The sequence below is a fragment of the Pseudoliparis swirei genome, chromosome 18 (genome assembly GCF_029220125.1).
Source record: "Pseudoliparis swirei isolate HS2019 ecotype Mariana Trench chromosome 18, NWPU_hadal_v1, whole genome shotgun sequence".
NCBI classification, from domain to species: domain Eukaryota; kingdom Metazoa; phylum Chordata; class Actinopteri; order Perciformes; family Liparidae; genus Pseudoliparis; species Pseudoliparis swirei.
The window spans coordinates 24,990,553-25,012,482 of NC_079405.1; the positions used below are offsets into that span (position 1 = coordinate 24,990,553).

At 45.3% G+C, this 21,930-nt stretch overlaps 1 protein-coding gene across 1 annotated transcript; it reads left to right on the forward strand.

The window, feature by feature from the left end:
• Positions 1-13,306: 13,306 nt before the first annotated feature.
• On the forward strand, positions 13,307-18,081 carry setmar (SET domain and mariner transposase fusion gene). Its single transcript, XM_056437460.1, has 2 exons — positions 13,307-13,469; positions 15,446-18,081. The coding sequence occupies exons 1-2, from the start codon at positions 13,371-13,373 to the stop codon at positions 16,247-16,249; spliced, it is 903 nt and encodes a 300-aa protein (XP_056293435.1). The 5' UTR covers positions 13,307-13,370; the 3' UTR covers positions 16,250-18,081.
• The last annotated feature ends 3,849 nt before the right edge of the window (positions 18,082-21,930 follow it).

Sequence of the window (21,930 nt, forward strand, 5' to 3'; positions counted from 1 at the left end):
TTCCACTGTGCAAATGCAGCTTTATAGCTTAAACTAGTGAGGCCTTCAAAACGACTTCACTCAGTCGATGCAGTTCCATTTCATACCAAACGGCGTCTCTTAGTATTGCAGTACAGAGATTGGACTCATGTCCATCGCCCGCATCCATCCATGCATGCCAGGGGCCATTGGGGGCCTCGAGGACCCCGGTGCGAGTCACATAAGCCTAGTATTTTATACAGTTATTATGAAAAATGTCCAAATCAATATACTTATGTTGTCCAGGGATTCACGTTTCGTCTCTGTTGTCTGAATATCACTACAGGGACTTACTTAAACTGTGATCACCTTTTTATAAATAGTTTTATTATTATCCTTTCATCTGCACGGAGCGGACCAGCCTCACTGGGTAGCCTAGTAACGGACCGGAAATCGTCTCATTGGGACGGCTATCAATGAAAGCTTTTCAAAGCGTTGTGCTGGAGAGCCTGCACCGTGTCCCATCCCGGTGGCCTGTTTCCATGACAACCCCTCCCTCCCTCCCATCCTCCTGCAGGTGCTTGCAGCAGCCAAATGAGTGAAGTCCCCAGAGCCTGAAATAACACTGACAAGGTCAACATCCCACCACTGAGACATCATGTCCGCTTTCAAAAGGTGTGGAGCGAGAAAAAAGCTGCATCTTTGCACTGAAAAAAGGTGAAGTAGAACGGCACAGAGAGCTTCTCCGCTTGGACTTCACGCCTCTTTTTTCCCCTTCCCATGTAAAAACTGCAGCCGAAGAGGATGGATACTGCACGAGGGGAGGAGACGCCGTTGTGCAAATATTTGCACGGTTCTAAACGCTTTCTCCAAATATTCTGCTGATTTTCTGACAAACTTAATGTAGTTGTTGGCAGAAATGAATCTCAATTTAAATCTCTGCCCAGTGAGAAGAAGGCTGGAGTCGAGTCTGAGCCTGGAAAGATTAAGCGCCCGCTTGAAGAGCAAGAGGATAAACCAGAAAGAGGGTGAAGGAGTCGTTGAACATTGAGCACAGGAGAATGAATTAAAATGAAATCCATCACTGTTAACCTGCATGCGCTGCTAGCAGCACGGCTCTGCTGCTCCCGACACACAGTGCAGTGTGAGGAAGTTGCTAATGTGATTGTTAGTGCGCTCTGACCCCCTTAGCTACTGTTGCTTTGCCTGTTAAGCGTTCCTTTCTCAAACCGCAAACAACAAACCGTGCAATTTACCAATATAATTACCACTCAGTTCTCAATGAGATCCTTGACTTCAGGAAAGGGGAGAAAGAAAAAAAAGCAGTTGCTTATTTCTAGCCGGTTGATTTTGCTGTATTAAAATGTATTTGCTGATGCCAGCTATGACTTGGATTTAAAACCCAGATATTCATAAATGTTTTAAGCTGAACGCATTTGATGGAATTGGGTATTGAATATGCACTATATGACGATACGTGCAACACATTCTGACGTCAACATGCCAAATAATGCAGCTTGGCCAGTTGCCTTTAGCTTCAATCTATGACGCTCTATGACGCCCTGTTCAATTCAGTTTAATTTATATAGTGGGCTTTACAATCTGTACACATACGACACCCCTGACCCTTGACCTCACATCGGATCAGGAAAAACTCCCAAGAAATAGAAGAAAAAAAACTTTCACAAGGAAAAAAGGGAAGAAACATTCAAGAGAGCAACAGAGGAGGATCCCTCTCCAGGATGGACAGAAGCAAGAGATGTCAGGTGACCAGAAGGAATCATCACAGAGTTACATAAACACATTCAATGAATATGACAGTGTATGAATAGTCTATGACGCTCTCGGACGCTCTCGCCAGTCCCCCCCCCACCCACGTTCGGCAGAGCGTTTTCTATATCAAGTCATTACATACGTTCCATCTAAACAGGAAGTTCGGTTTAGTCAATCAAACCACTCGGTTGACATTATGACTCATGTGTGACTACCGAGTGACGAACAACGTGTGACTCTATAACGACGGTTTTAACAATCCCTGTGTTTCACGATAAGGGGTTGAGGCCCGCTGCGCCTCATGACAGTCAGTCAGAAAGAAAACATCCTGCTGGAGTGAATCTTGACAGTCAGTTTGACGCAACACGATGACGTGTTAAACACTATTGTTGCCAGCAGCGGAATACATTGTCACGACGGGATTCGGGTGGACCCAAATGCACGACTCAGGAGACAGACAATTCAAATAAAGATTCTTTACCGAAAGAGTCGTCAAGATCGGAACAGACAGAATAATCAAACTATGGAACGCTCGAGGGCTCGGTCGGAAAAACACAAGACAATCTGGCAGAGGACAAGTGGAAGTGAGGGAGCTAAATAGTGAGGGACTAATGTGTCATGTGATCTCTTACTCTTACTGTCTTCCTTTAACCTCTCACTCAGTCCCTCCCCTCCCACTCACAAAGCCGGCAACCACCTTGACTACATTTTCACAAGAAACTGCTCTACCTCTAACCTCACTAACTCCTCTCCATGTCTCTGACCACTTCTTCATCTCTTACTCTCTCTCGCTCTCTGGTACTGACAACCCACCCATATCTACAGACTCTGCACCTGTACGCCGCAACATTCGCACCCTCTGTCCCTCCTCTCTGGCCTCCTCTGTCCTATCTGCTCTCCCCTCAACTGACTGCTTCTCACTCATGCAGCCTCACTCTGCCGCAGACACTCTCCTCTCTTCCCTGTCTTCATCTCTTGATTCTCTTTGTCCTTTTAAGACACGACCGGTTCGGAAATCCTCTCCGGCTCCGTGGTTGTCGGACTCGGTGCGTGCCGAGAGAGCCACCCTGCGAGCGACGGAAAGAAAATGGCGCAAATCGAATCAAGCGGAAGACCTGCTCTTCTATCAATCTCTCCTCTCCTCCTTCTCTTCCTCTATCTCTGCAGCCAAAAGCTCGTTCTACCTGACCAAAATTCAGTCTTCCTTCTCTAACCCCAAAAAACTCTTCTCTATCTTTTCCAACCTCCTTGATCCCCCTGTCCCCCTCCTCCTTCCACCCTTTTGCCGAGCCACTTTGTCGACTACTTTACAAACAAGATAGACGACATACGCTCCTCCTTTACTAATCCATCTTCTATCACCTCACCAACACTAACTTCTTCATCCCCCTCTCTTTCCTCTTTCACCCCCCTGTCTCCCAATCAAGTTCTTAGCTTGGTGTCCTCCGCTCGACCGACCACCTGCGCCCTTGACCCCGTCCCGTCTCCCATTCTCCAGGCTATTGCTCCTGATCTTCTGTCCTTTCTCACCCATCTTATTAACAGCTCACTCTCAACTGGTTGTTTCCCCAACTCTCTGAAGGAGGCGAGAGTCAACCCTCTCCTGAAGAAACCCACGCTCGACCCGTCTGAAGTCAGCAACTACAGACCGGTCTCTCTTCTTCCTTTTCTCTCCAAAACTCTGGAGCGAGCTATCTTTAACCAAGTGTCCTCCTATCTCCACAGTAACAACCTTCTTGACCCTCACCAGTCTGGATTCAAGGCCGGCCACTCGACAGAGACTGCCCTCCTGGCTGTCTCTGAGCAGCTTCACACTGCTAGAGCAGCCTCTCTCCTCTGTCCTTATCCTTCTCGACCTTTCTGCAGCATTTGACACCGTGAACCACCAGATCCTTATCTCTTCTCTTCAGGACCTGGGGATCTCAGGCACTGCACTCGCTCTTTTCTCTTCCTACCTTAAAGACCGCACCTACCGGGTAACTTGGAGAGGATCTGTGTCTGATCCTTGTCCTCTCACTACTGGGGTTCCTCAAGGCTCCGTCCTGGGTCCCCTCCTCTTCTCTCTGTACACAAATTCTCTCGGCTCTGTCATTCGTTCGCATGGCTTCTCCTACCATAGCTATGCTGATGATACCCAACTGATCTTCTCGTTTCCACCGTCCGAAACACAGGTGGCGGCGCGAATCTCTGCCTGTCTGACTGACATCTCTCAGTGGATGTCTGCTCACCACCTGAAGATCAACCCTGACAAGACCGAGCTACTATTCCTTCCAAGGAAAGGCTCCCCAACCCATGACCTGACTACCACCTTCAACAGCTCTGTGTTGGCCCCTACCCTGACTGCCAGGAACCTCGGGGTGACACTCGACAGTCAACTCTCCCTGACGGCCAACATCACTGCGACAGCATGTTCCTGTAGGTACATGCTGCACAACATCAGGAGAATACGGCCTCTTCTTACTCAGAAGGCGGCACAGGTTCTGATCCAGGCTCTGGTCATTTCACGCCTTGACTACTGCAACTCCCTCCTGGCTGGTCTACCTGCTAAGGCCATCCGACCTCTGCAGCTCATCCAGAATGCAGCAGCTCGACTGGTCTTCAGCCTCCCGAAATTCACCCACACCACTCCGCTCCTCCGCTCTCTCCACTGGTTACCGGTGGCTGCCCGCATCCGCTTCAAAACACTGGTTCTGGCGTACCGTGCTCTGAACGGATCGGGCCCCGTCTACATCCGGGATGTGGTCACACCGTACACCCCGGCACGTTCGCTCCGATCGGCAACAGCCAATCGACTTGTGCCTCCTGCACCTCGAGCTAATCACTCGAAATCCAGACTGTTTGCTGTCCTGGCTCCTCAGTGGTGGAACGAGCTCCCCACTGACATCAGGACAGCAGAAAGTCTCTACATCTTCCGTCGGAGACTGAAAACACACCTTTTCTGACTATATCTGGATTAAAACACAGATTTGCACTTCAGTGGCACTTAAATAGCACTTACTTATGGTACTTTTGTAGTTCGACTATGTTGAGGAAATGTTACTTCCTGTATTCTTGTTATTCTTAGTTTGTACTCTAGGTTGAAATGCACTTATTGTAAGTCGCTTTGGATAAAAGCGTCGGCTAAATGACATGTAATGTAATGTAATGTAATGAGGGGATGGGCTGCAGGTGAGAAGGGCGTGAGGACCAGGTGAAGGGAATGAGGGACTAACGAGGTGATCAGAGGCAGGTGAGGGGAGTTGGACTGACGAGATGGGATCTGCAGAAGGTGGTGACGTTGAAGCTACTGGGTTCTCTGAGCATCAGGACCACGACATGTCATGGTGAACCCTGAGCATGAAATCAAGGGTTTTCTCCACATTCACAGACTTTTCATAAATCACACCCCAAAGTCCTTTGTCAAATCTGTCAACTCATCAAGTGTTTGAAGTCTCTCTCGCTGACATATTGAGCCCTTAATGAACACTTTTGCATTTCTCCAGACCGCCCAAGGGGAATAAATATCAATTCATAAGCATTGTGAGGTTAAACACGGGTTTGCCAGCCGGCAGGCATGGAGAAAGAAAAGGGTAATAAAGAAAGATTAAAAAGGCACATGGGTGTACAGCCTGGCATCTTGAATCCACGCAGAAACATCGACACTCAGGGTTTAAGATGGAACATAAAAGCACATAGGAGCAGAGACTACATTGAACACCTGGTTTATTCATCAGCTGCTTCTTTTAATTTCTGTCCATGGGTTCTCACCATCGGTGCAGACCACCGTATCAACACCTGCGTGATGCTTCTGGGAGGAGTACTCCTCCTGGCACATTTTGATGGCATGGAAATCATTTTCCCTGGCTCGGTAAACACCAATCTATACAAAAGATATGTGCGTAGTGCGACTGCATTAGTTCTTTCTATCAGAATGCAATTAGTGTATTCCGTGAAATGGTGACCGTACAGTGGAAACCATTATGAAAATGGAAAAATAAACAAATGCAGTCTCTGCAGCACGGGGGCAATGAGTTCCACCAACTAGTCATGAAGTACCTCATTGGAGAGTGGCGGGACGTCTCTTCTCCTCTGCCTGCAGAATCTAATCCAGAATCTGGAGCTGGTGACGTTGTTGCATATTTTCGACCTTATAACACGAGAATTCAGCCCGGGTGTAATAGAGGAGATGCTTGTTTTACTTCTTATTGTACGTCTCTTTTTAATTGCAGGACTTAATTGTGATAAGTTAATTTCTTCTATACCATCTGAATGATGGAGGCGCACTGCGGGAGAGAAGAATCACAGGCATACGTGTGAAGGCATAACGCATTTCGGTAATCTCAATCATCTGTTAAGTGCATTATGAATTGTTGGACCGATTGTTGTGGTGTATTCTCTCAGGGTCCAATTAAACAGCTTCGCTTTTTCTTTTCTTTTTTGCCTGCAGTATAACTGTAGTTGTGTTATAAGTCTCACCGCTGACACCACGGCTCGGCGTTCACTTCCATCTCCGACTGTCAGGGCTGTCTAAAAGGAAGTCACAATGCATGGCAAACACATACGAGACTATTCCAAGGCTGCGGAATAAACAAAAGACTATTAGAATATAAGCACGCTCGTTCTGGTTTCGATGGGACAACGCTCCATTTTATGTCATGAAGTTTGAAACGATAATGAGACAATTCAAACAAGAGGTGGCCTCGCTCCATTCCTTCATCGATTGCCCGGTCATCAAAATACGACATGCTCTCCTCTGTGTGTGTGTGTGTGTGTGTGTGTGTGTGTGTGTGTGTGTGTGTGTGTGTGTGTGTGTGTGTGTGTGTGTGTGTGTGTGTGTGTGTGTGTGTGTGTGTGTGTGTGTGTGTGTGTGTGTGACCTTATGCTGCCTCTGACTTTTCCCTCCAGCACAACGTTGACATTAAAAAAGCAGGTCAGAGAAGGTCGACCATCTGTGGACCCAGGAAATCCAAACGGGTCTTGTTCCTGATTTACATTAAAACATGAGTTTCGACTGAGCTTCGAGGTTTGAACGGATCGGTCCGGGTTGAGGCTCAATATTTTCGTTAGCCGTGGTAGCAGCTATAGGTCCTCGGAATCTGAAATGAATTGAATGAGCACTTAGTGAAGACACACGTGGTGCCCAGGGGTCAACGTTATAACTTTCCCAGTCAAATATATCATGATGTAATAGATTCAATGGCTCAGGCACCAGACAGAATCCTAATGACTTGGTGAACCCCAGACTTTTTCTGTAATGCAACCTGAGGTAAAAATGTAGATTATTTTCCAATACAGTGGTTATATTATGTGATACCGCTGCGTTCAATAACCCGACTGCATTCACTATGGCAGCATTCCCCACCACATTAATAATATAATATTATCAACTATTTTTTTAAGTAGAATGCATAAAGAATTCTGAAATGTGGCTTTGTCTATCTTTATTATAATCCATTTATTTCTGACTAATAGCAAATATTTGCTAATGTTCACATCAACTAGGTTCCATTTTATATGCGGAACAAAATAAAGTTGCCATCCATTGTTAAAAAGTATTTTTCTTCTTCTCCATCTTCCTTGATGATGACACGTCGTTAAAAGACTTCTCATTGCTGCGTGTTGTAATCATTTTATATTTCGATGCGCGCTGAAGGCAGAATGTAGCGACCGCTCGCGAAAATATGCACGCCAGTTTGGTTGCGTGATCATTACTGATGGGGGGGGGGGGGGGGTGCTCGTAAAGGGCAGTGAGTGCACACACAGCGTTTGCTATTACCACGGCTAAAAGTTACAGAAGATGTGACACCTGTGCCTCTTCGTACCTCAGTGGTCCAAACGGGTATGTGGTTGTGGCAGCTGTCTCCAATCTGGCCTCGGCTGCTGGCTGATTGACAATCAGTCAGCAGAGCTGGAGGTAGAGAGAAGAGTGAGCAGACGCGTCGTCGTGCGGTCTGCTCTGTGTTGTGCGTGTGATATAAATAAAGAATGTTTCTAAACGGAACCTTGGTCTCTTTGGGCATGGCTGATCCGCGGAGCTTTTGGGGGAAACCCACGGGTAGCGGCGTGAGACCTGCTACAGTGGTGCTGTTCATAACCCACGACTGGCAGGTCGTCCTGCTACTAGACCTGAACTGACCAACAAGATTTTAAATGAAAACAAACGTTTAACTCAGAATTTAACGGAGGTCCCGGCCGAGTTTGACGAGGCACAGCGACCGTGAACTCCTATTGTCTGAGAGGAGACTCTTTATGTCTCTCTACATGCCCGACGGTTCCCGTGTGATTATTACACCTCATTTGAAACACAGACACTGACCCATAGCTGGGTATTGATTGGATCGGGTGAACAGAACCTCTTGAGAGATTCATCGTCTTTACAGGGAACGCGCGCCTCGCTGATTTGATACCCAAAAGATGTGCATTGATGGCTGGAGATTACGCACTACTGTTATTCCCCTTTTACTCCGTGAACCGCTGCAAGACTTTTGTTTCTGCACATCGTAATTATGAGAGCAAATAGGAGAGTGAGACATGAAATGTGGTACTTTAAGAGCTGGGATTGTAACCAGGGCAACGAGGTGGCGTTGAGGGGTTAAAGGTGACGAGTTGTCAGTATCACATCAGGGTCACCAAGGTCGGAGCGTGGGAATGAACGCAGCAGACAAAGTTGGTTTCTTTGGCTGCACACCTCTGCGGTCGTTTATTCCACTCACACAAACAAATCTCCCGTGACACTGACAACTCGTCACCTTTAACCCCTCAACGCCACCTCGTTGCCCTGGTTACAATCCCAGCTCTTAAAGGGACCCGGTCACGTGTATTGTAAGCCACCCTACTAGTCCTGTGAATTATGTGCTCCACAGAGTGCCCTACAATACGGTATTAAAGTCCTGATCTTGACCCGGCCATTTGTAATCTTGTTATTGTCATTTTGTGCTAGCCATTTTAATTTGATCAAAATAAATCTATTTCGACGCTTATGTCCACCTGAAGCTCATTTCGTGCAGAAAAGCAGTTGTTTTTTTTACACACAAAGTTTTTTGCAGAAAAGATAATCTGTATTAAAATCATATGCCAACAAGAATCCAGGCGATCACACTTGTGTTTTTGTTTGTGTCCTTTAACTTTTTGCATGTGTGTGTTTTGTCACAAGCTCTGATGCAAAAGCCAAAAAGTTTCAGGAAAATAAATCAAAATAGTATTAATCTGTTTACGACCCTTTCCGTCAAACTTCATTCATCCTTCAAACTCGGAGTGAAGAGCTAGATATGCTGCTTAGCCTCAGGAGGCTCGAGTTCCCGCCTAATTGCTTCGCCATGCGAGTGAATCACACCGACGCTGCAGTTGCCTGGCAGCGACGGAAGGGCGCCCATGGGAGTCTCATGGGATGATTTCGGCAGGGGGGGGGGCAGTTTTCATGCAAAAGTTTGAACGGAGTGAAATTTGGTCTATTTGATTCTTCCTCTCTCGTGTTTTCTCACCTTGATTTCAAAATTCAAATCGCAGAGTTTTCCCGATGCTCTCCGTCTCCCCGTTTGTTTCACCGCCTTTGATGAACCCAGTGGAGTTGTCAGAATAAAGAGCTCCTTCGAAAACCTCTGGGGGTCAAGCCGTTTCACTCCCATTGTCAGACGACACAACGGGAACCACGATGTCAAGTCATGCTGTATCCACCAGGAGAGGCCTTTTTTTAAAAGACCACAGGAACACAAGTGGAACATCTGTTAGATCATTCAATTAAAGGGACTCCCCCCAAATTAACCTTGCATCTTCCAAAAGCTGTAAAAAAAGCACCTCCCGAGTGTTTAGACTGAGCAATGGAAGATACTTTGTGTTATCACTGCTGTAAAATAAGGGGGCACACAAGGCCGATTATGCAACTCTTTCACCAAATCCTTTGAAATGCACTCATCAGAATGATCATTTAGGCTTTAATTAAAGGCCCAGAGAAATTAATGAACACATTCATTTGTGGTGTGAAATGGTTTCATGCCCCGGACCCATTTGAAAATGTGTTTTTTGTTGTGTAAGTTTCGTTAAATTTTTTTCGTATATTTAGGGCAAAAGAGGGCAAGAAAACCTCAGTGTGTTTTGTGCAGCGAGGTTCTGGCACAAGAAAGCACGAAGCCGTCCAAACTGAAGCGGCATTTGGAAACGAAGCACTCTTCTCTCAAAGATCGACCCGTGGAATACTTTCAAAGAAGACCTCAGGACCCGAGGACATCACAAACGTGTCTCACTTCTTCGTGCTCGAAGCAACAACAGGCACTCGGTGCATCTTACCTGCGGCCATGGACATGCTGAGAGATGTTGGATCGATACGCAGCAGATCAACTGAAGACAGTTCCTCTGTCAAATGACAAGAGAAGTAGGCGAATTGAAGACATCAAAGAACAGACCATGGCTCGATTGAGCCAAACGGTCACTTTGCATTACAAACGGACGAATCTACAGACATAACAGGTAAAGCAGTGTTACTCGTTTACGTGTGGGAAGGAGACTCACGGGAACAAGAGCGCTCCCGACCACGGCGACTGCCGAGGACGTGTTCAGCTGCGTGGACTTGGACTCGAGTCCCGTGGGCCTCAGCTGGGACGTGTGTGTCGGCGTCACCACTGATGGCGCCGCCTGCATGACAGGAGAAAAATAAACTTGGAGGTCGTGAGGAGAATTCTTGAAAAAGGCTCCCAATGCAACTTGACACCAATGTTTCTTTTGACATGGAGAGGCCCTGGCAGCAAAGGATATGGTCCGAGTGCTCAATGGAACATTAAAAGATGTCATCCAAGTGTGAACTACATTAAACGAAGTGCAAAGAACAGATTTTTTTTTTTAAACAGTGTCAAGAGCTTGGTAGTGAGCATGTATGTACAGATGTTTTATCATGCAGAGGTACGCTGGAAAGGTAATGTCCTGTTCATACGAGCTGAAATCCTGACGGTTTAATGATTACTCTTTACCCAGAAACCGAGGGATGACGACTGCGTACGTGACCCGCGTGTAATTGACATTTAAAGCGTCACGTTGCCAAGCAACGGAGAGTGTCGGCTGGTTGAGCTGTCATGTGACCGCACGCTGGAAAAAGAAATTCCCGGGAGGTGAGCCTCTCCCAGTTCTGGTGCAGCAGCGTGATCAGCGAGCATCCTTCCCTTCACACTCGAGCAGTAAAAGCCCGGCTGCCCTGCAGCACTGCCCATCTCTGTGAGGGTGGCCTCTCAGCTCGGGTTCAGCTGGAGACTAAACACAAGAATAGACTGCACATTGAGCATGACCTCACTACTATGACCTCACTAATCACTACTAAGACCTCAGAGTGGCCTCATCAACTGGAACTCCAGACGTTGAGACTCTTGCCAAGAACAAAATACATCCCCAGTTCTTCCATTAGAAATTCCTCCAGACTGAAGTCGATGTCAGTGGTACACCTCAGGTGGAAGTCAGTGCTGCTTAATGGTCTGTAAAGCACAATGTGTTTCAGTATTTACCTACTGGTAAAGTTAATCACAAGAAAAGTTAATGTTGCATATGAATCCTTTTGAATTGCACTTTTTGTTTAATTTATTTAGACCTTTTCCAAAGTGAAGTGTTTGTTATAGATTCAGTGAGTGAGTATCCTCCGTTAAAGTTAGGTAATTTGAGTAATTTTTTTTTTTGGACTACTTCTTAGATGGACTTTTTTTATGTCCCATTTGTGCATGAAAGCATGGTGCAGTCTGTTTAAAAAAGGCTGAATTGGTATGTATGTGGTAATACCTTGTGTCCTGAAGATGCACTTTTTGTTTTTTAATCAAAATGCAGCTAATTGAGCGTGAAAGGGAATAGTTCCCTCTAGCATCACCAGCTGGTCGTTTTGGTTTATGAGTAAACTTGTTTTTGTGCCGGCATACATATTCTCTACTATCTCAGGTTCAAAATGTACCATCTTTTCAGTAAAATAAATTTGAGAAGTTGAACATATTCCTCGATTTGGGCTCGTCATTTAGGGGTTGATGGTGCGGTCCCTCAGCCAGACCAGTTAAGAACCACTGCTTTAGGTCGCCACCACGCCGTTTTCCGGTCTGAGAAACATTTGTGTGTGTTGAGTGTTTTAAATCATGAAAGTTAATTCTATTTATGTTTTTTTTTGGTTGCCTAAGCATTCGGTAATTAGCTCCAACCTATCCTCTAAAACAAGATGATGATGATGATGATGATGATGATGATGATGATGATGATGATGATGACTAAATAAACTAAATGGCAACTGCCAAAATGCTCGAGACTTCAAAACAGTAGTTCACAAACTAATTGGTGACTTCATGGTGATTTCACTTACATACACTGTGAGAATGATGACTTTGTATTTCCATCTTGACGGGCCGTCTCTTTAAAACACGTCACATTTTATTATTATCAGCGTTCAAACTAATATGCACTGACATGCAATTTGAAAGCTTTTTCCTTCTTTGAATATCTCATAATGGAGCACAACAGTTGAGTAATGAAGGCCACATTCCTTCCAGCAAAACTGCCAATCAAGCTCTTTGTTAAATACTCGTACAATTTTCTTGAGCTTGTGATTGAGTATGCACAAAGGAGAAACCCGGCAGTACAAAAGAACTGACGGCGTTAATGTTGCCCAAGGACAAAGATGAAGGATGATTATCAATCAGAAAAAACCTTGGTTACTTGTGTGCAGCGTGAACAAATGCCAGCTGACAATGTGACCTCCCCTACATCTGCCTTTAGATGGCCACCAGAGAATAAACCACTGCACATGAATAACACAACACCCATAGAAAGGTGACATGGAAACACACTCGACATAGCTTTCAATGTCTCCCTGTGAAGAATAAAAAGTAACGAGATGACTTTTCATCCTCCACTCTGGAGACCATTCAGCGCTAGAGTAACTGAACACCAGTGTCAGACGTCATCTGCCCATCACCTGAAGTGTGGAGCTGAACTTCAGTGTGAAAAGGCCTTGAATCGTCACTCTTCATATCTTTTAGTCTGGGTTTCGATGAATCCACAGCGTCACATGGCCAATGTTTCATTTTTATTTCAATGTGGGTTGTTGGAATATATGCTCTCTGGCATTTAATGTGCTCCATCTTGAGAAAAGACGCATGACAAGAAGGCTTCATCAAGAAGGAAGACTCTAAGAGGATAAAACATTGCATCCATTTTGATGCAATTTCAAGTGTTTGCCATTTGTTTTAATTGATTCTGACTATGGATCAAAACGATCTGTCTCTCTCATTTCAGCTGTGGCTTCACAGGAGGAGTAGCAGCGTTTTGCCTAACTAGTACTGCCACCTGCAGGCCGCATGATATCCCTGCAGCTGTCTAAATTAATACACTTTTGAATGCTGTAACGCTGCTCGGGCCCATAAAATAAAACAGAATAAACCAACTATGAGATCACCTGTACTGTTTTTCCTCCACAGTAATCGAGATGAAACAATCATCTCGTGCTGGGCTGTGTTTGTCCTGAGTGAGACCAGACGGTCAGACCACGAGGGTCATCACAGGGATGTAATAACACAGACGCGCCTCTAGAGGGAGCTCGCGTGTCGTTAAACTACCGGAAGTGACAGCTTCTTGGTGTGTTTTTTCTTCTTCTTCACATCCTAGTTAACCAGCCGCTGCTTCATGTAAACAAAAAAGTTACTTCGGATATGAGTACCGACAGACGTGTGGATTTGAGCAACTGCCTCGAGAATGTTCTGGTTTTAATCGAGCCGACTTCCGCCGACACGACGTTTCCCGAGTTTCAGGTAATGTTTACTTCCGTGTAGCCTCTCTCTCTCTCTCTCTCTCTCTCTCTCTCTCTCTCTCTCTCTCTCTCTCTCTCTCTCTCTCTCACACTGTAAACTGTAGCAACAGGGATATTGTAATGTGATTATTGTCAGTGTCGTAGCCTATTGATGCCTCATCACATCTGTTAGAAACCAGAGAATAAACATGCATGACAAGACACAACTGAGTCCAGAGATCCAGTCGATCATCTACGAGCTGATTGGTGCTGCTGTGGGTCACCAGTGCCCCCCCTCCCCTCCCTCCCTCCCTCTCTGATCTGACGTGATACTATATAATGAATAGATATTACACTACAACCATTACCGATAATCAATAATCACTGGTAAGAAGTGTGACCTTATACATGTGTGTTCTTCTTTTTTTATTTTATAAAATGTTTCTAGCTCAAACATATCTCTGTTATTTATCAGACACCGGAACTACAGTAGTATCGGTGTCTGTGCTGACAGTGAGATAGTATCGGCTCATCTAAATAACCCCTCAAAGTTGTGAAAAGCGAGAATTGTGCAGATATTGTGATGTGACTAATATGATTTATCATGGGACATGCTCAAACTCCAGATATCAATACTAATTATGGACTTTCCAAATGCATATATATATATATTTATTTATATAGTCAGAAATGCACTGCAATATAATTGACTTGTGTGTGGAAACATATGAGATAATTTCTATAAACAGGTGACCATGTTGAAAGAATAATCTCCTGCTTTGGCTTTGTCCCAGAAAACCTGATTTGTGTCAACAAGAAAGCAAACCAACCTGCAGGCGATGAAATGTAATCAAATGAAATGCACTGTTTTACCAGCAGATAACAGCAACTCATTACAGACGCATCCTCTGACCACAATACAGATCAGATAACCCTTTATTAGTCCTGCAGTTCTGTCCTCGGTGACACTCTTTGCTCACGATGCTCTATAAGACTGTTCTGACTGCTTAAAAACAAAAAGTAAACGTCCCATGCACATGAAATTCATCTTCACAGCTGAAAGTGGACAAACTTGCATGTGTCGTTCAAGTGGGTCGATGGCTCTAAACTCAGCCTGCAACTAGATTATTATTGTCTTGATTGATCTTTTCAGTCTTTACCGTGACTCTATTTTACAGATCTCGAGTTATAAAATTTAATGATTTGGTTTATTATAAAATAATGCAGACAATGTACAGAGCTAAAGCAAAGTCACTGCCAGACTGTGTACAAAGTTTATTTTCAATACATGAGTGTAAATATGATTTGAGAGATGTTTGCAAGTTCACGGTACAAAAGGCTAAAAAAGGTATTAAAAGAAGATGTATTTCTGTTGTAGGAGTCAAATTATGGAATAATGTTGAAATAGAAGTAAGAATGGTGAACTCCTTTTCGTTTTTTAAGGGAATTATTTATAAAAAAATCCTTGAGTTATAAATGTAATTAAAAATGGATTAATATGGAAGATGTATGTGGTAGTATATATAAATATATTTTGTTTTTTTATCTTGTTTATTGTTGTTGTTTTTGTTATTTTTTCTTTATTATATATTAATTTTCTGATTTATTTTGATGTCAATTTAGGATAGGAATTTATAAGCATTTTTTTGCTTCTACCGATACCTTTTCAGTCTCTCTCTTTTGTAATTTTTTTTTATAGGATAATTTTGTATTGTATTTGATTTGATTGACTGAATAAAAAATACAAACAAACAAACTCTCGACTTCGTAATGCTCCAGTCGATGCCTTCAAATGTCTTGTTTTACCTGGAAAATATTCCAAAACTAGGACACAAGACCAAAAAGCAAACAGCAGAACCTCACGATGTAAAAGCTGCAGCCTGCAAAATGTACTTAAATGATTGTCAAAAAGCAATTTTGATCATTGAAAACACATGTATTTGTTATTTCCCAGTTCCAAAATGTAAACTTGAACTTCTCCATGTTGTCACTCTTCAGTATTCCCCGGATAACGTTCAGGGCCCCGGCTGCACCACTGACCCCAGCGAGGTCACCCTTCCTGGATGCTCCTGCCGCTCCCGCTCCTGCCGCACTCCGACCTGCCCCTGCCCGCGGGCGCGCGGCCCCGCGTACGACGGCGCCGGCGCGCTGCTGAACCTCGGCCCGACGGACTCCGGCTACTGCTCACCCGTGTTCGAGTGCAACGCCCTCTGCGCCTGCAGCGAGGCCTGCTCCAACCGGGTGGTGCAGGGAGGCTTACGACTCCGACTGGAGGTGTACGCCACCGGGAACAAAGGCTGGGGAGTGCGAGCGCTGGAGGCGGTCCCACGCGGGACCTTTGTGTGCGAGTACGCCGGCGAGGTGATCGGCCTCGAGGAGGCCAGGCGGCGACAGCTCGCCCAGAGAGTCGGGGAGAACAACTACATCATCGCCGTGAGGGAGCACGCGGGCGCGGGCCCCGTCGCCGAGACGTTCGTGGACCCCGCCGCCGTGGGGAACGTGGGCCGCTTCCTCAACCACTCGTGCCAGCCCAACCTGGTCATGCAGCCGGTGCGCGTGCACTCCGCGGTTCCTCGGCTGGCGCTGTTTGCCGGGCGGAGCGTCGACTCGCGGGAGGAGTTGACGTTCGACTACACGGGGGGGTACAGGAACCGGCTCCCCGCGGAGCTGCTGTCCACGCAAAGGGACGCGGACGCACGGACCGGTCGGACGGATGGACTCCAGAGGAAGGAGTGCCACTGCGGCGCCAACAACTGTGCTCGCTTCCTTCCGTTGGATTTATCTATTATCAACCGGGAATGAACGGCACACCGGTTCATCACATTTTTAGTTTTTTTTTCAAGTGTTTTTTCTGAAATGATGCAGAAAATGTTTTCTATTAAAACTACACTACCGTTCAAAAGTTTGGGATCACCCAGACAATTTTGTGTCTTCCATGAAAAATCACACTTATTTATCAAATGAATATAAAATATAGTCAAGACATTGACAAGGTTAGAAATAATGATTAATATTTGAAGTATTCATTTTGTTCTTCAAACTTCAAGCTCAAAGGAAGGCCAGTTGTATCGCTTATATCACCAGCATAACTGTTTTCAGCTGTGCTAACATAATTGCACAAGGGTTTTCTAATCAGATATTAGTCTTCTAAGGCGATTAGCAAACACAATGTACCATTAGAACACTGGAGTGATAGTTGATGGAAATGGGCCTCTATACACCTATGGAGATATTTCATTAGAAACCAGACGTTTCACCTAGAATAGTCATTTACCACATTAACAATGTAGAGTGTATTTCTGATTAATTTAATGTTATCTTTATTGAAAAAACTGCTTTTCTTTGAAAAATAAAGTCATTTCTAAGTGATCCCAAACTTTTGAACGGTAGTGTATCTCCACTTAATTCTGTCTGTTTTTCAGTCTCCTGGTTGATGGTTAACACAATGAGTCGTGTCATGAGCCCGTCATCGTGTCGTCCAGTTTGGTCCCCGTCGGTGTTCTCCCTGTCTGTTTTTGTATAATTCTTTCCATCCGCCAGGGGATGTTTGCTCTGTGTAAGACGTTGTTTCCCAACAGATTTACAGTCTTGCGGCTGTCATTGTGTCACATTTTAAATCCCGTTTCTCACACCAAATCCGGAAGGAATAGAAACATCATTTGCGCTGGCGGAGATCGACGGGTGTCAATAGGTGTCTCTAAATAGACACACAGGCTACAGAATTGATCCCGTTTTACCGCAATCAGAAGACGTCACCGAAATGCTCAGTTAAAGGAATAACTTTAATATGTTTCCATCAACTTGACATTTCTCATCAATGCAGCTTGGAGATATTCTCAGCTTCTCATTTCTCTCAAACCTCAGGAGAGGTGGGACCAATTAAAAAAGGGCCGGGTGGGTAGGTATTTCTTTAAATATCGACACAAGACTCTATTCCCTCGTCGACGGAGGAGGGGGTGTGAAGCTGTCCCACTTTGAGTGGAACCGTTCTGAAACCAGGACTTGCTCTGCCCCGTTTCTAGTCTAGACCTGCTTTCATCTTTATTAATACCCACATCTGGGTTAATGAGGATGGAGACCGCGTTTCATGCAGAATTGGGGATTAGTGCTGCAGCCACACTGGGCCTGCGAGAGAGACCCACATCGGAGACTACGGTCAAGCTTATTGGTTTTTTTGTGTCATCTGGTGTCGAGGCGATCAGCGCAGGTTGTTATTTCAGCCTACATTTGTTTTCCTCCACGAGGGTTACCTTAGTTTTCTTTTTTTTCTTTTCAAAATGGGCTTTTCTATACATTTTACATCATGAATTCTATGCTTAGGAATTAAACAACGCGACTGTTCCCTGATTCATTGAATGTGTTTATGTAACTCTGTAATGCTTCATTCTGTACACATGCCATCTGTTGCTTCTGTCCATCTGGGGAGAGGGATCCTCCCCTGTTGCTCTCTTCAAGGTTTCCTCCCTTTTTTTCCACGTGGAATTTTTTTCTTCTATTTCTTGGGAGTTTTTCCTGATCCGATGTGAGGTCAAAGGTCAGGGATGTCGTATGTGTACAGATTGTAAGGCCCTCTGAGGCAAATTTGTAATTTGGGCCGTATAAAATAAGATGAATTAAATTATATTGGAATGGAATAGTACAGGACATGCACTTATTCTCTGTCTTGCAGAGAGTTCGATGACTAGACTCTCATGTTTGTACTTTTTAATTGGAGAAAAAGAACAGCGAGAGCATCTGTAGAGAACATGTATTTAAAATAGATGAAATTTGTCAGGAGGAAAAAAAGAAAGAAAGGAAGTTCACTGTGTCTTTGTCTTTGGGGGAAACTAGGGCAACACCTCAGCTTTTCTAAAACCAAAGTCTAGAACGTTCTGGGTCACGGTTTCTCTCCACCATCATCTGAACCCTGTGTGCAATGGTTTGGGCCTTCCGCCTCTCCTACCTACAGATCCGATCCATCAATTGAAAACAAGCGGCAACCATGAATCCTTTCGATGTGTGGCCGCCCGGTTTGTTTTGCCTTTTTTTCGTGACGAATCGGATCGCTACGAAAATGTATGACGCGTGGCAAAATGTGAGTCAGATGTCCCCGGGATCCCTATGGCAACCCGGCTGCGCGTGCAGGAGGTGATTTGGACAGCAGCGGTTGGTTTCAGAGATGCAACGAAGGCTCCTCTCAGATCCTGACTGTCGGGAGAGAGAGAGAGAGCGAGGATGGTCACCTAGCAACCGGCAGTTAATCACATGAGGTCTACCTCCCCGCCGAAACAAAAACAAGCGTCGGGGATGCTTTGAAGGGCCTGAGCGCCGTATTTTGGGAGACGGGCCGGCGGTCTTGCATACAAATACATCTTGCAATTGCAGTTTAAATGTTTGGGGGGTAAATAAGAACACCCAGAGATATTGTCACATGGCATTTCATACAACCAACATTTAATTCTGGCCTCCTTTTAAACAAACCTCATTGTAATCTCGGGAACTCCGATCTGGTCTGACAGCCCTTTAGCCTCTGTGGGCAACGGATGATATTTCCAACACGCTTGTAGTTCACTGCTTGAGGCCTCACTCTACTGGTTGCCTCGGGATGATGCGTTTAAAGACATAGTTGAGGAGGGTTGACGCCGCTCTCATGGTTGTCTTTGAAATTTGAGGCGAAAGCCGCCATTCCGTTAGCTTATCTGAGCATGTAGCCAGACATCGTCCAACGGTGACCTTTTCAAAGCTCACAAATTTACTCCTTTTATCCATAGTTTGTTTAATCCGGCCCCTCTTTGATTTCGGCTCACAAGACTTCTGCCTGAATGTCTTGCCAAGTGAAGCTTGAAAGGGAAAAAAAGATACAAAGATAGACTTTTCGCGAGGAGCGTCGCATCGATAAAGCTGCCCCGCTTTTCCGGATGAGTGACCGGTGGAGAAATTACAACCGGCCGTCCATTTGTTCAGAAATAGAGCACCTCTCTGATGAGGGAGCAGATGTCCTTGCCTTGAGTCCTGCAGCCAAGTCGAGAACAAAATACAAATAGAAAGAAATTGAGAAGAAAAAAAATGGGCCTCAGTTGGCAAAGCATTACAAAGTCCTTTAAAAAAAAAAAAAAAAAGTGACTTGACTTTGTTTTGAATGTATGACATTACCACATAGCACTCTTCCTGTTTCTGCTTCATTAAACAGATTAAACAACATTTTGAATTGGCCTTTGAACTTGTAATTAAGTTGCTCAGTATAGCCACAAATTATTTAAAGTTTGACTCAACCAACATAGATCAGATTTTTTTTTACGGAAACCTGTCAGGCGTTCTCATGGAGTAGTTGCAACTTCACTTCAGTGATTGAGGAAGGGGATTTCAATGGGTTTTATGGGGGCGGGGGTATCAAACTGGCTCCTCCCATCACAGATGGTTAGTTGTATTTGGCCCAGGACATCTGCAGCGGGCTCAGCAGGAAGTTCTGGAGCCCAAGAAGCATCCAACTCCACAGCTACACACACACACTACACGCACTACACACATATCCTCCTACACCATGTTTACAGCACATTCTTAACTAAGCAGTTAAGTGCACAGTAGCAGTCTGCAGTGAGTGGAATTAAGAAGATGTGACTCAAAGGAAAACACAGATAAGAATGAGTACAAGTTATTATATTCTTCAGAACCTGGTAAGAAAAATAAGTTAATCAAGTCAGGACAATTATGCATATTCAGTTTTATATGACCAATTTTGTACTTGTTTGTAAACAAACAGATTTAGAGGACCAGGTAGGTTCTGGGGAAGTGTTGTGAAAGTGAGACGAGGACCACTAGGATCAACCCTGCTGCTCCTAATGGATTACGTGCCGTTCAAGCAGCTTGCAGATCATGTTGTGCAGGTCAAACTGGTGACCTCCAACAACCATCTTCTAGAAAGTCTCTCCTTTGGTGGGATGAGCTCAGCGGGAAAGTCTCTCGCTCCACCTCCCTCCCCCTCTCTCATTTGCATACGGTCTGGCGAGTTGATTATACCGTAACCAAGGGGATGTGCGACGGAGTGATCCTCCTCCTTGTGCTCGGTGCTGATGAATAGGTGACAAGCCTGTTGACAGGCACCCATGAAATGTCACCATTAACACTTGTTGTAATTATCAATAAACTTCTTCACACAGAGTGGCATACGCGGTCCAATTGGAACTCGTATTATTTTTTTTCTACACTGGTAAAAAGTTCCACCGTAAAACCACAAGGCCTAATTAGAATATCTCTGCAGCTGGTCTAATCTGACTATTTCCATTGGGAATACGCAGGCCATTACACCAGCATAATTGTCTTTTATTTTTAGGGAGGTCGATTTATACCTTATGCCAGGCTGCTGTTCCAATACCTGTTGGTTTGCACAAAAAAAGAGCCTTCACTGTTTTTTTTTCTTTGTTGCCTGTGGTCTGCAAAAGGAGAAGATACCTGTGGCAACGCTGAGGAAACTGATGTATGGGACGCCTTCGACTGACCCGGCCCTCCAGGGAGGTGCAGTCCACCCATACGTCAGGCTCAAACAGGGCAGAGAGAGAGAGAGAGAGAGAGAGGAAGGAATAGAGGGAAAAAAGAGGGGGAGAGTGGGAGAGAGAGAGGGGGGAAAGAGAGTGTGAGAGAGAGGAAAAGAGGGGGAGAGAGAGCGAGTGAGAGAGGGAGGGATAGAGGAAAAAAGAGGAAAAGAGGGGGAGAGTGGGAGAGAGAGAGGGGGGAAAGAGAGTGGGAGAGAGAGAGAGGGGGGAAAGAGTGGGAGAGAGAGGAAAAGAGGCGGAGAGAGAGAGGGGAGAGGAATAGAGGAAAAGAGGGGGAGAGAGGGGGGAAGAGAGGAATAAAGGAAAAGAGGGGGAGAGAGGAAGAGAGAGGGGGAGCGAGAGAGAGGGGGGGAGGAATAGAGGAAAAGAGAGGAAAGGGGGAGAGGGGGGAAGAGAGGAAAAGAGAAAACGAGGGGGAGAGAGATAGGGGGGAGAGAGATGAATAGAGGAAAAGAGGGGGAGAGAGGGAGAGAGAGCGAGAGAGAGGGAGGGATAGAGGAAAAAAGAGGAAAAGAGGGGGAGAGTGGGAGAGAGAGAGGGGGGAAAGAGAGTGGGAGAGAGAGGAAAAGAGGCGGAGAGAGAGAGGGGAGAGGAATAGAGGAAAAGAGGGGGAGAGAGAGGGGGGAAGAGAGGAATAGAGAAAACGAGGGGGAGAGAGATGAATAGAGGAAAAGAGGGGGAGAGATGGAGAGAGAGAGAGAGAGAGAGAGGATAATAGACTTGTTTTCCAGCCTTGAGTCGTTTTTCCTGTTGTCGTTGCTCCAAAACCTAAATTGCCAAATGGGACAAACAATCTGTGCTGAATATACGTGGACATCGGTTGAAAGGTATTCCGCATTCAGCTTGAAATCACTAATAAGCCGTTCTCTGCGGCTCCCAGCGCCGTGATTGTCTTCGGTGGTTCGCTGGCCCAGATCCATGAGGCCGCCATGTTGTTCATGGAGACACGGAGGG

Bases quoted from the DNA above. Each gene is read 5' to 3' on its own strand.
- setmar (XM_056437460.1), top strand. From the start codon at position 13,371: ATGAGTACCGACAGACGTGTGGATTTGAGCAACTGCCTCGAGAATGTT. The intron at 13,470-15,445 runs GTAATGTTTACT...GTCACTCTTCAG, and splicing joins CGACGTTTCCCGAGTTTCAG to TATTCCCCGGATAACGTTCA.